The sequence below is a fragment of the Anopheles stephensi genome, chromosome 3 (assembly GCF_013141755.1).
Source record: "Anopheles stephensi strain Indian chromosome 3, UCI_ANSTEP_V1.0, whole genome shotgun sequence".
Classification (NCBI taxonomy): Eukaryota; Metazoa; Arthropoda; class Insecta; order Diptera; family Culicidae; genus Anopheles; species Anopheles stephensi.
In genome coordinates this window covers 38,143,436-38,156,224 of record NC_050203.1, presented here as the reverse complement: position 1 = coordinate 38,156,224, position 12,789 = coordinate 38,143,436, and the positions used below count along the sequence as shown (strand labels likewise).

The following is a 12,789-nucleotide window of genomic DNA, read 5'->3' as shown; positions in this document are numbered from 1 at the left end:
AGCACACACACACACATCATAAAAAGTTTTCCATGGTTTTATCGGTCGTATTTTACATGTGATAGAGCTTCACCGTAAATGACTACACGTGAGTTGGTGGAGCATGGTGATGAAAGTGGTTTAAATCTGTTCCACGTGTTCCTTTATCTATTGGAGGAATGTATGAGCTAGAATTTCTTGAGGATTCGAAGTTCATGGAGTGAATAATTATGAAGCTCCTGGGATGTCGCTGCACTATCTCATTTGCTTGTTTTTACTGAACTTACTGCCTGTGAATCTATAACTCTCACGATCATCATTAGGGACATCATTGGTTGGTTCAAAGTCAAAGGCGCAAATAAATCGTCGCAATCGATGATCTGTACTCGCGCTCCACCGCTGCTGGAATGGAACACATTCCACATTCATCAGGACTAAGCCGACCCGGTACGTGAGATATGAAGTATCCGACGCTTTGGTCTTGGTAGCATCAGCTAACCAGAAGGAAACCCCTAGAACAATGATCATGTTAGTATAGGCGAACGAGAAACAGTGAGTTATTTATCGGCGGTACGTGCTATAAATTGTGCCCGAGCACTTCAACCAGATTTACCGGAAGTCCAAATCCATCCCAATTCCGTGCCAGAAACAATTACGCGCAGAACGAAAAAGGAGGAACGAAGGAATGTGAAACTCTCTCCAGTTGAAGCTCGCTTTTAAACAGAAAAACGCACCGTTTAAGGCAATTAAGTATAATGCGATGATAACGGTTTTGGGGTTAGTGGTGGAAACTCGGTGGGGAATACGTGTACGAGAATTGATTTCCATTTCTGTGGTTTTGCGATGGACAGCTATCTCGCAGGGGATCGTAAATCTAGAACTAGCTTGCGATAGATATCCTTTTTTTTCTAGGTTTGAGAGCATATGACTAGAACTAGCTGAATTTCCATGTTGAGATTAAGGACCAAGTAACTTCATCTTCAGTTTTTCTCCTGCTGTACTTGCAAAAAGATTGACTGAGTTTAAATCCAATGGTTTGGAATATATTGGCTCAGTTCTACCTTTACCTTGGAGCGTGCATCGATCATTAGATACAGCTAGATCGATGTTACCCACTTTACATAATGTAAGAGGGGAAGCTTTGTGTGCATAAAAGCCACATTTCCTAGCGCGCGCTGTATCGTCCACCGAGGACCGAGGGTTCGTTGTCCTTGTCTCGTGTGCTTTTTGTGTTGTTGTCCTGCACCACCGCTCGACTCAGTTTCCGACTGACAGACTCGGCATGCTGGCTTGACTGGCATTCGTTTTCATCATCGTCACTGTCATTGTCATCGTCATCGCCCGGGTGGAGTCATTATGCTCCTCAACTGGGGCGAGATAATATAAATGTAGGAATATAAATTTTCTCCGGCACATCGCTCTGTTCATCGCTTATTCCTGTTATTCTTCTCTGCGCTTCCTCTTTCTCCCGTCGGTGCACCATTCATCCTTTCGGCTCTTTCTTTTCTTATCGTGATTTATTTCATCCCCAACTCACTCTCGCTCTTTCACTCTTTTCCTCGCTTCCCAATCGTCCTTCTGCATCGCATCCATCCCGTGAAGTCATGATGGAGGACGGTGTTTAGTTCAGGGCACAACAATCCGATCGGTGCCGTGGCAGGCTGAAAGCGGACAACCAGTTTCCTATCATAGTGAATCGAAAAACCATTCCCTCTGTTGAACGCCGGAAATGCTGTCTTCGTCATGAGTCAGAATTCCGGTGCACGTTTTTCCCCGGTGCCTTGGCTATCGCTCTCGCTGAAGTTGCTCGTTGCGGGATAGTTATGATGTTTTTCCCTGTTGAGTGAATTGTTCGGCTTGAAAGGCTGTATGTATAACGTGTCCGTTAAATAAGATTGCATAAACTGGGTTGGAAGTATATTATGCGTAGTTCTAGAACATTGGGATCAGTTTGAGATATGTTGGCACGTTTTGAGTTCCTCAGACAAATCCGTTTAAGAATTAATGCCATAAGGTGCATAACGTAAAAGCTATTTAAAAATTGATCAAGGATCGTTTAGAAAATTAATAGAATAAGCTGCAATAGTTTCATCTCATGTTTGGCTAGAAAAAGAATCACATTATTTTAAAAGATGAATATTGTTGGAGAAAACATTAGCTATCTTATGAGGTATTAAACCTATGCCTTAAAAGATTTGGATAGGCGCTCTGTACAAAGGAATGATTTTAAATTCACCTCAATATTCACTGTATCGACTTAAAAATCTAAAACTAAATCCAAAAGCATGCGATTTTATGCTTTTTGAGGTTTGATGATAGGGTGTAGCTGGTCCAAATCCGCAAACTGAAGCAAAATGCAAACGGGTTTCGTTGTTTTCTACCATTTTTACAACGTTCCATCCTCCAACTTACTCGCTAGTCGTTGATTTTGTGTCGGAAAAGCTGTCCTGTGACTGTTGAGTTTCTTATCAAAACGAAAGGAACTGACTGCTGCAGTAACTGCAAAAAGCAGGCTTTCACGTCAGCACGATAAAAGCTAGAAAACAGCTGGGCAGGACAGCAAAATGCGAATTGCTATTGGCTGTGGGAGCCTGCCACTGAAAGCTAACAACAACCACACCAAAAAAAAAAGCATGAATCTGAACGCAGGCATTGAGCAGGCGAGAGCGAAAGTGCTATGGACACCAAGTGGAGCAGCAACAGCAAAAAAAAAAAAGAGCGGCATGGATGGAAATAAAAATACAAACCTTGACGCATATTTTATTTTTGCTTGCGTAAACTTTATCCCAACTCTGGAGGGACCGCAGCTAATTTGAATGTAAATTTTGTGGCCGTTGTCTGATTTTGAAATTCCAGTATTGAAGTGATATTATGAATAGGTACCCGTTTTACGATCCCTTTCTGTAGGGGGCCACTGTTTGATGTGATCTCTCGAGAGTTGGCTCGAATGACTCTGCCCTTAACATCCCGTTAGGGTATTGTATCTGTAGTGGGGCTGTTTTTCCGGGCCAAACCAGCAAAAAAAACACCAGCAGCAGATATGCAAGATGAGATGTAGATTGTTTTGTGAGTAATGGACCATTCTGGATCCGGCTGGTGGAGAAAAATCGTGATGAGGTTGTTAGATTTAAAGTCAGCCCAATAAATTTACACTAGCTCAGTAGTTTATTAGGGTTTTATCAAACAAGCAGAATGTTTAAATGCGTTTGAAATAGCAGGGTACCTATAATGAATCTTTTATATACTCATGAATAGCATAAACAGAAGAACCAATACTAGCTGTTTTGTGTTTGAGCGGTGCATTTTAATTGGTATCATAATATTACAGTGTACAAATTCAATGTTAAAGCGTGAAGAAAAAAAATCATTACTTTTAGACTAGTAAATTGTAAAGATTTTCAGATGATGAACCAGTTCAAAATTAAATCTTTTGCTTGTCATTTATTAATTGGCTTCAAACAAACATTCAACTGTTGGCGAAGATTTAGTGCCAAATGAGTGTGTTCATAGTTGTAGATTATTAGACGACTATGCCCTAAGTCAGTAATGTCAAACTCGTTTTGAGTCCCGGGCCGGATTTAAGACATAAAAGCAGTCGCGGGACGCATGGAGATACTTTAATAGACTTTGATTGGTGTTGTGCGTTTGTGAGGTCAAGCTTGCCATGGGTGTATCGCGTAATCTCATCGATAGTCAAGTTGACTTTATCGACCAGAAAAATCATCGCTTGTTGGTGGTCCAACCTCAAGGTTCATAATCAAATAATGAGTTTTTGCGAAGTCCTAGCGACTTGATGAACCCAATATCGAATATTTCACTTCATAACATATTTTGGGCGTAGAAATGGACTGCGATAGCAACTATCGTATAAAATTAAGTAGTTTTTACAACTTTCAGACTATTTCTTCATACGTAGGCTTTACTCTCAGATTATATATCTGCATAAGGTTTTAAGTATAAACTAAGTGATGGAAATGGCAGTTGACTGTCGAAAACCTATTTAAGCTGTAAAAACATTGAAGAAAAAGACGAAGTATTTGGATAGACACACTAAATTTATCCAATTTATCATTTGCATTTCAACAGTTCTTATCGGGCTGTAGTAAAAGTTTGGCATGTCTGTCCTAAGTTGTTAGTACGCCCTCTAATATAATTAAGGATATTTTGCTTTTTATTTTTGTAATGCCTGAATAATTTTTTAATTTGGTTTTTATGTATAAATACGTGTTAAATTTAACGTTATTTACTAATTACTAAAATTTAACTAATTTTTAAGTTTAATTTACTTTTATTTAACAATCATTACACCGTATAGTAAAACAAAATTATTCAATTAATAAATTTAATTAGTATTAAATAAAATATAAAATTGCCCCCAGTTTTACCGTAACTCAAGCATTTCATTACACTTGATTGACTTGGGTATTAGTTTGATTGCTTTTTGCGCTGCTGGCACACTACAGCAGTGCGTGTAGCCCTTCCGCAGATCCTGAAACTCCTTCTGATGCCACCCGTACCGTGAGCAAATGTCTTCGCACAAAGTTTCTGGCACGGTTGCGAATGGATTGTTGAGCGAGATGAGGGCAATACCCTTGCCGGACTGCTGATGAACTACCACCTTCCACAGCCATTTCGGTACTTCGACTGTACCATCGTCGCCCAGACTTACGGAAACCGGATTACCGTTCTTGTCGGGCAGCCGAAGAATGTCGTACACTCCGCTGTACACGTGCACGGTGTCGTCCAGCTGTGATGCCACCTTACGAGCCGCATTCTCCACACGCAACCAGTTACCACCATTAACAACCTGTAACAAGCGCCAGACAATTGAACAACGTTGTAAAATATGTACGACACAGTGAAGGTCAACCGAATTACGATAGTGGCAATAGTTGTTGCTGACCGGTCTTTTCTAATGCCGGACTAGACCTTGCCAGACTCACCTGCCATTCGGGAGCGGCATTTATAAAGAAATAGGTAGAACCCGCCCAGCTATCAAGCACTGCATCACCATCCGGGGTAAGATGTCCCTTGGCTAGATATGATGATGAGTTTATGTATTTGGCTGCTTGCGCTGATGAACCAAGCAGCGTCGTAAAGCGTTCCTGCTGATGGCGTTGAGTGTAAACGGAAGCCAACCGCACTGAGGATGTGATTCCACCCAGTTTGAATGCTGGTCGATTGTTGTTGATTTGTGCATCTAAAAGTGGAGAAGATTAACAATTACCCTATCAGCTCTAAAGGTTCGTTGTGCATACGTACGACTTATAGCTTTTCCAAGAATTTGATGTTCGCTGTAAATGGTGGACGATTTTGTCGCGTTGTAGCAAACCTGAAAGAGCTTGATAAATTCTTTCCCTTTGATGCTGAATCCTACGTCATATAGGTGGCCAGCACCATTGGCGCATAGCTTGTTGGAAGGTTGTATTGCTCCGGAAACGGCCGAACTGCAGCTAACATCACTCACAGAGATGCGTTTTGAAGATCCAACCAAATTGAACTCCTGGTTTTCGATGCAAGAGATGGTGGCCAGATCAGTGCCAGCTAAAATAAAAATGATGCAGTCTTAATCTTTTTTTGCTGGATAGTTTAAATGTCAAACTCACTGTTGGTCAGCGTGTTTTTGGCCGGAGAGCAGCCAGCAACTATTGTTTCTGCTCGACGCCATTCGAAGAACGGCCCTGAAGGCTGCAGTAGATGGTAGTGGTTGTCGACTTGCTTCAAAAGTAGTGGCGCATGTGTTTGGGTAAGATTCCCATTCAAGTACACGCGACATCCTGCAATTTGCCAACGATATTAGTAACTTACAACACACCACGCTACAGACGGCGTGTAAATTGCGGTGGAGACGCTCAATTAGTCGACGGCCGTCAATTTCTGATGTTGACAACCGAATGTTCGCGGCACATGTAAGCATGCTTGTTAACAAAACCCTGTCCAGGGATTTGTACTCCTGGAGCTTGAATTGATTAATAATTTGGCCCTGCTGAATAATCCAGCTGGAGACTGGTAGATTAAAATAAATTAGACCCGACCCTAGGCGACACTGCGCACACAAACCCATGCCCGGCGGGTGAGAATGTGGCAAACTCGCACTTACGAGAGTGTAGTCGCTACATTATGTGTTCGTAATGTCTTGCTTACCGGCGGCGTTGACGCTGTGCAAAAGCGCAGATAACGTTATCAAAACGATGGGCAAGAACATCCCGCTCGCGGTCGCTTGTACGGAGTGTTCTAGCGCACGGCACAAGTTCTAGCAACTGACTGTTTACAAGCCGTGCTGCCAGCAGTCGCACGAGCGTCGAGAGACACTTACTGATGCACGCATCGCTTTGTTGTGTATGGCTTTGTGTGTTTGGATTTGTACGCACATGCACAAGTGCTCACACCACCAACACTGCTTAAATAGTGTTGAATCAGCTGCTAGATGTAGCGCGGTGTAATCGCATGCGTTCACCACCGCGTGCAGGCCAGTGCTGGTGGTGATTGTGTCACATTTTGGCGTCAACAAAGCCATCTACCGGGCGTAGCGCAAATGTCTCAGCAAATAATCATCACTTTAATTGCTTGGGAATGTTTTTTGTTGTTGTTGTTGTTGTTGTTCCTGCGCTGAACAACAACTTCCTGGGCCGTTTAATGCAGATGTTGCAACTGCATAAACGATCATCAAACGAGCCCGGATGCTAGTTATGGTTACAAAGAGCACACCATTAACTAGCAAAAGGTGGCACGTGTGCAAGCTTCTGCACACACACATACACACTTACACTCACATTGCACTTGCTGCAAGGAAAATAACAAAGCACACCTTCAACTCTTTAGTGACAAATATTAAAGTAGCAGACCAGTGCTTTTACTAGCTAATATATCAACTCAATATTTTATGAAGTAGGACAACAAAAATTCATGGTTGAGTATAGTAACTCATACTCAAATTACATATTTAGACTTTTTATGCAATAATAATGGTTAGGTTTTTAAATTTTATAGCTTTGTAAGGGGTTGCCCGGTGGTACAGGCAAAAACGGGGCGAGGCTTCATAAGGCAGGACCGGGGTTAAAAAATCCCATCCAGGACCGTTCCCCCAACTGGGGAACTGACTATCCAACTACGTGGTAACATTTAAGTGTAGTAAGCCAGAAATGGCAGGCATGACCTAAGAGGTCGTTAAGCCAAGAAAGAAGAGTAAGAATCGTAGAATAGGAGATCGTAAGGAATCTTTCATGAATTAGCATTAACTCTTATTTTTGAGTTAACTGTGACGAATCAATTATGCAAACGGACAAGGAATAAACAATTTAAACAAGCGGACGATACAGCTTTGACTAAATCAGTGTCAAAGTAAATCTCTTGAATAAAATCCCTTCGCTCAATATTCAACGCATCGACTAAGATCCCTTTAGTAAAATATAGCTGAAAATAACATATAAATGATGTCTTCAGACTGCAGTACTGACTGAACTTCTTCTTCTTTTTTGGCAATACAACCTCGAGAGGTCTAGGCATGCCATTTCTGGCTCTCTGTGACTTGATTCTACCCGTAGCAAAGTAGTCAGCGCTGCGTACGGAGAGGCGGTATGGATGGGATTTGAACCCCGCTCCTGCCGTGTGAAGATCGGTGCCGTTATCGCCTCGGCCACCGGATCGCTCCTTGTTGTACTCTAAACGGCGCAATAATGTTACGATTCTTACTTAACTCTCGATACTTAGGAATTTAGACCTTCAAATGTACATACATACATACTTAACTGACTGAACAGCAGAGGGGAAAATTAAGTCAAGTAAGTCATAAATGACCGTTCAGGATCTCTTGTAGAACTTAGAGCCAAAGAAGAAAAAGTTCGAGATATGGGAAAACAACGATATCATTCGATGAATAGAAAGTTAACCTCTGATGTACTGTTTGCCATTCTGATACAAACCCAACAAATTATAGAATTAATGTTTTTTCATTAAAAATTTGAAGTTTAAATGAAATAGTTGAAGTTACCAAATATTTTTCTTGAAGAAAACAAAATTACTAAAGCTGGTTTTTATCTTCATTTCCAAGTGCAAGAGAAATATTAAGATGTTTCCTATTCTTCTTCTTCTTTGGTTCTAGAACCTCACAGGTTTAAGTCTGCCATTGCTGGCTTCCTTGTTTTGGTTAACTCTTAATAACTTTGGTTAACTAAATAATCAGTCCTGCATATGAGATCCAGATAAGATTTTGCATTCGATCCAGCCATATGAAGAATAGGCTTTATCGCCTCTTTCGCCTAGACCACCCGACATTTAGAAAACTTTGAAACCTTTTTTTGCACTCTTATAACTATTTATAGATAGATGGACCTACAACCCCATGAAGTCGTGGCATTTATGACTTACGTTTCTATGAAAAATAAAACATGTCCTGCGATCCTGTTTCGTCATATTAGAGACCTCCATTTGTTATATATAGTTTAGATTATTTGCTTCGTGACTATTGTTAGTAAGAGACAAAATATATCTTTAATCATTTTATACATCATTTGCCAAAAGTAAAAATTCCCTGTGAGAATTCAAAATGGGATGTCATTCCTATTGCACTTAAATGATATTCGCAAAGTAACAGAACAACATCCCAAAACCGGATTTTCGGGGCAGCAAAATATGGTTCCCATTTTCATCGATAGGTTCGCTATTGCATTTTCCACGGATCCGTCCGTCCCCCCGTTCGGCAGTTTTATTGCAAAATGGTACGATTGGAAGCGGGCCACGGCGGCGAATCTTTTACACTCTTACGCTGTTTACATAGCGTTCCTATACAAGTGCCTGGATGGGAGGAAACGAATTCTGCCGTTCACCAAACGATTCAATATCATTCCGGCTCACCCACCGTACCATCAAACCGTCGAGTTTGGCGCGGTTGATCGACCTTCTTGCGAGTTAGTTTCTCGACGATACCAACAAAACTAACGGCAAGATTGATTTCACATTTTCTCCCCGCATTCACTGGGCCAACGGAGTTCCGAACGGTTTGGAGCAGTGTACCGGTGAAGATGTATTGGTGAGTGTGGAACGGCCAGTTGTACAGCTGCTTGATAGAGGCGATTTTCCCAGCCGTGTTGGTGGCAGCAGGCCTGTTCTGTTGGCAGAAATGGAAACCATGGGGCCGAAATTCGCGTAGCACGAGGGAACCACAGCGGACAGAACTGACCAACGACTGAGCTTCGGCCTGGGTCGTTCACCTCCCCACCTACTCACCTCCTGTCATTCCCACCCCCCACGCTCCCACTCGATGTGCGGCGCGAAATACGTATGGAAGCATTGAAGTAATATTTGAAATTGATATTAGCAGTAAGGCACAAACCGTTGGACGGACCATCGGGTGCTGGGGCAGTGCGGCGGACCGAACTGGGGCCCGGCATATAACTTTTTAATACTTCGTGTTTCCTTTGGCGACTGGCATCTTGCGTTCCGTCCGCGGTTTGCCCTCGGCGTTCGGTGCTTCCAAATATTGGTCCATATTTTGAAATACTGCCGTGTTTTATGGGCTCGTAAAATTATTTTAGAATTTTCACTTGCCGCGTACGGTACGGGAAAAAGTTCCACCGTTTCCGACCACCGAACCTGGTGTATGACACACGAATGTACAGGATGGCAGTGGAAGGGCAAAAGATTGCGAACGAGAGTGGGAAAACCAAGCGGGGAAAACCAAGGATGAGGGTTGGAATATCGTTTTCGGAATTTCGGTACTTTGTTGACATAAAGCATACGAAAATGGGAAGAATGAGAATAAAGATGCTCTCGATGGTGTGCACCAGGCGGGCGTACCTTGGAGGGCAGGCAGCCCAACACAAGGGCAGCCGAGCATATTACGCCGGAAAAGCAGGAAGTTTTCCGTTTGATGGCAGATGGTAGTGCCGGTGTAGTGGGAACTTTTTAGCGAAACAGCAAGCGCTTTGAGCCTTGGAAGATACCACGTGATACGGTACGGGCTGTAGCATGAGCGTGTTGAATGTGTGTTTCCGCCCGGTTGGAATCGTTACAAAGACATGGGGATTGTAATATTTGGCTTATTATTGCAACATTGTCTGAGCTTGTATGAGGCAAAATAATAAAAGGATAGTAACGTAGGTGCTTTTACCTCTTCAAAGTATGTAGTTACTATGTCTCTAAAGAATCGAGTTGCAAAGGAGAGAGCTTTGTCTTGAATAGTTTTATTACTATATGAAACATGAGATCGCTATAGACATACATAAGTTTTGTTACAATTTTCTAACAAAACACTGCTTGAAATAAAAACTACAGTGACCGGCAAAATAAAGTGCCCATTTGATAGTTTTTCAATTTCTTTAAAAGACCAATACGACCAGGTTTTCCTTACGAATAAAAAACAATTATTTAAAAGAAATGAGTTTAGATTGCCTACCTTGAAATTTTAATGGATGTATCATTTTAATGATTTACTTATAGTCTATTTCATTTATTTAGAGGCATTGGGTCTTTATTTGTCATTGTTTATGTTGTGAAATTGTGACAAAAAGGTTCACACACGCTAATACACAACGCGTTTGATATAACGCACTGAAAAAATGAAAGTAAGGTTAAATTTTTTAACAAACCTTCTTTTTGTACGACAACTTGTGGTTGAACAAATTAAATAACGCGGGCACCACGATCGTTCGCGAAGTAAATACAAATCGGAATTTCTGTGAGTTTTGCGCGATTAAAGCTGAATTTTTCAGATCGATCTATTCCTACAAGTATTAATGTCCAGGGTTTTAATAGAACAATAACATGAAATGAAATGCTAATTCACCCGTAAAAGTCAATTGAATCAAACTTTTATGAATTAAATTTGATAAGACACGGGCTGATAAGTGTATAGAACTATGGAACTATAAAAAAAAAGTTCTTTTAACAGATGAATCAAAATTTGAATTGTTTTACCGAAAGCGATGGAATCACGCTTAATGAAGTCCTGATAGGGAGTTTTAAGAACAAAAAATGAAAAACTTGATGAAAATCGACTGAATTAGGACAGCTGATTCCTATATGAACATCCTCCACGAGAAGCTGAAAGTATCAATAGTCAAGACGAGTTTAGAGGAAATATTCATAATTTATCAACTCAAATCATATACCTAAGAAACCCAAGGCTTTTTTTAACTCTTAACCAATCAAACCATTGGATTAGCCTTCAAAAAGCCTAGCACCCCATCCAATTTAGAAGTTTTGTGTATATAATTTAACCTAAGTTAAGTGGGCACTTCATTTTGTTATAGTATTTACTTCCAATTTTACATGAAATATTTTTTTTTAATTTTTTAGTTTTGTATCTTGAGTAGCATATTAAGGACAAAATATGAAAAAATATTTCAGTATTTCAGATAAATTTTTGACTTAAAATATTGAGAAAAATTAAAGCAGTAAGGAATGCGCACTTCATATAGTCGGTCACTGTGTTTATTACAAAAATACATAGTTGCTAAACGGGGTAGAACTAATAATACAAGTTTATCTTCTTTATAGAATACCTATATTTTCGTATTTCTTTCACCTACTCCCATTGCATTGGAACTTTCTTTTGATAAGGCTTGTGGTAATGTAAACTGTCTGTTAGTCTGCGTCGATCTCTCACGTACTTGCACATATTTATTACGAATGGAAAATAAAATGTATCAATAAATCCCACGTATGTTCAGTGTAAAAGATTCTTCCAATTTCATCTCTCCCCGTGCTATCCCCTTTACCCAAACTAGCATTTCGGGTAAAATCCTCCAAGTGCTCCAATATCTGCAGATTGGGCTGGTCGAGTAATAGGAACGGAACGGCTTACTATACCTTCCAACACACACACACACACACACACATTCGCGTCGGTGGTCCTTGATGCAGCGTGTGGAGCACATAAATTTTACATTCTTTTGTTTCGCATTTAGGAAGATCCACCGATAAGACCATTTACATCACCAGTATGCTTAAGCTTGCTTTATGCTCGGTCGAAGCGAAGATTTTTCCCGTGCGCCGACCCGTACGACCCGCCACATCGGGAGGCCGGGCTTTTTGTCGACAGCGAGATTAAGGGGGCACGACACGACTGCAGCAGGCAGATTTTACTGCCTGTCTGCCCGGAAGCCCGTGCAGGTCGTACCGTGCGATACCACCGGTGCTAGAGGACAGTGGGAAATTGGCAAAAGTCTTTCATCAGCCTCCGTGTCACGGCGCGTTGAGCCGTTAAGTCGGCCGAGCGCTCGAGTGGGGAGGAAATTCGTGGTAATCGAAACTTCTTCGTGGCGTGGCGCCCATTCCCGAGGCAGGGGCAACGTGCCGCGTGTAAAGAAAAGCCATCAAACTACCTTTTCCCTCGTGCACCACGGTACCATGTGTTGGGACGGCGAGAAGCAGAAGAAAAGCCAAAGTAAATATCTGATTGGTATTCATAAAATGTTTATGCATGATAAAAGTATTTGCGGAGTAAATAATCTTCCCACGAGAATGGGGCCATACATGTACACCGTGCGCGCACAGTTTTCGGTCGGCGGTTTCCACGTCCCTTCCGGTACGTGTCTCCGGTGTGGTGAGTCTTTTTTTTTATCCAGCAGCGAGGGGAAGTTACGAGGCCCGAAATGGCGAGGAAGCTTCCCGGACGGCAGGATGGATCCCTCCAGTGATGCTGCTATTTCACGATGCAACCCGGCGAACACGATCCGCCGCCGATAGCATGGCACACATACTTTACGAACTTCGATATAGATTGTCAATTCCGGACCACCGCTTGACGTAAAGTTGAGAGCAGCAGATTGAATGTGTGACATCAACGTCGATCTGCTTGCTGCCTGTTTG

General features: G+C 41.7%; 2 protein-coding genes across 16 annotated transcripts in view; one reads left to right on the top strand and one right to left on the bottom strand.

Moving 5' to 3' along the window:
* The window catches only part of LOC118511858 (CUGBP Elav-like family member 4), a 345,265-nt gene that overhangs the window by 19,030 nt on the left and 313,446 nt on the right, over nucleotides 1–12,789 (top strand). The gene's annotated exons all lie outside the window — the stretch shown is intronic.
* On the bottom strand, nucleotides 4,039–6,307 carry LOC118511861. The gene is made up of 5 exons (XM_036055442.1): nucleotides 6,124–6,307; nucleotides 5,586–5,756; nucleotides 5,242–5,523; nucleotides 4,923–5,179; nucleotides 4,039–4,786 (listed from the first exon to the last, which is right to left on the bottom strand). Exons 1-5 carry the CDS (start codon nucleotides 6,182–6,184, stop codon nucleotides 4,361–4,363), a joined length of 1,197 nt encoding a protein of 398 aa, XP_035911335.1. The 5' UTR covers nucleotides 6,185–6,307; the 3' UTR covers nucleotides 4,039–4,360.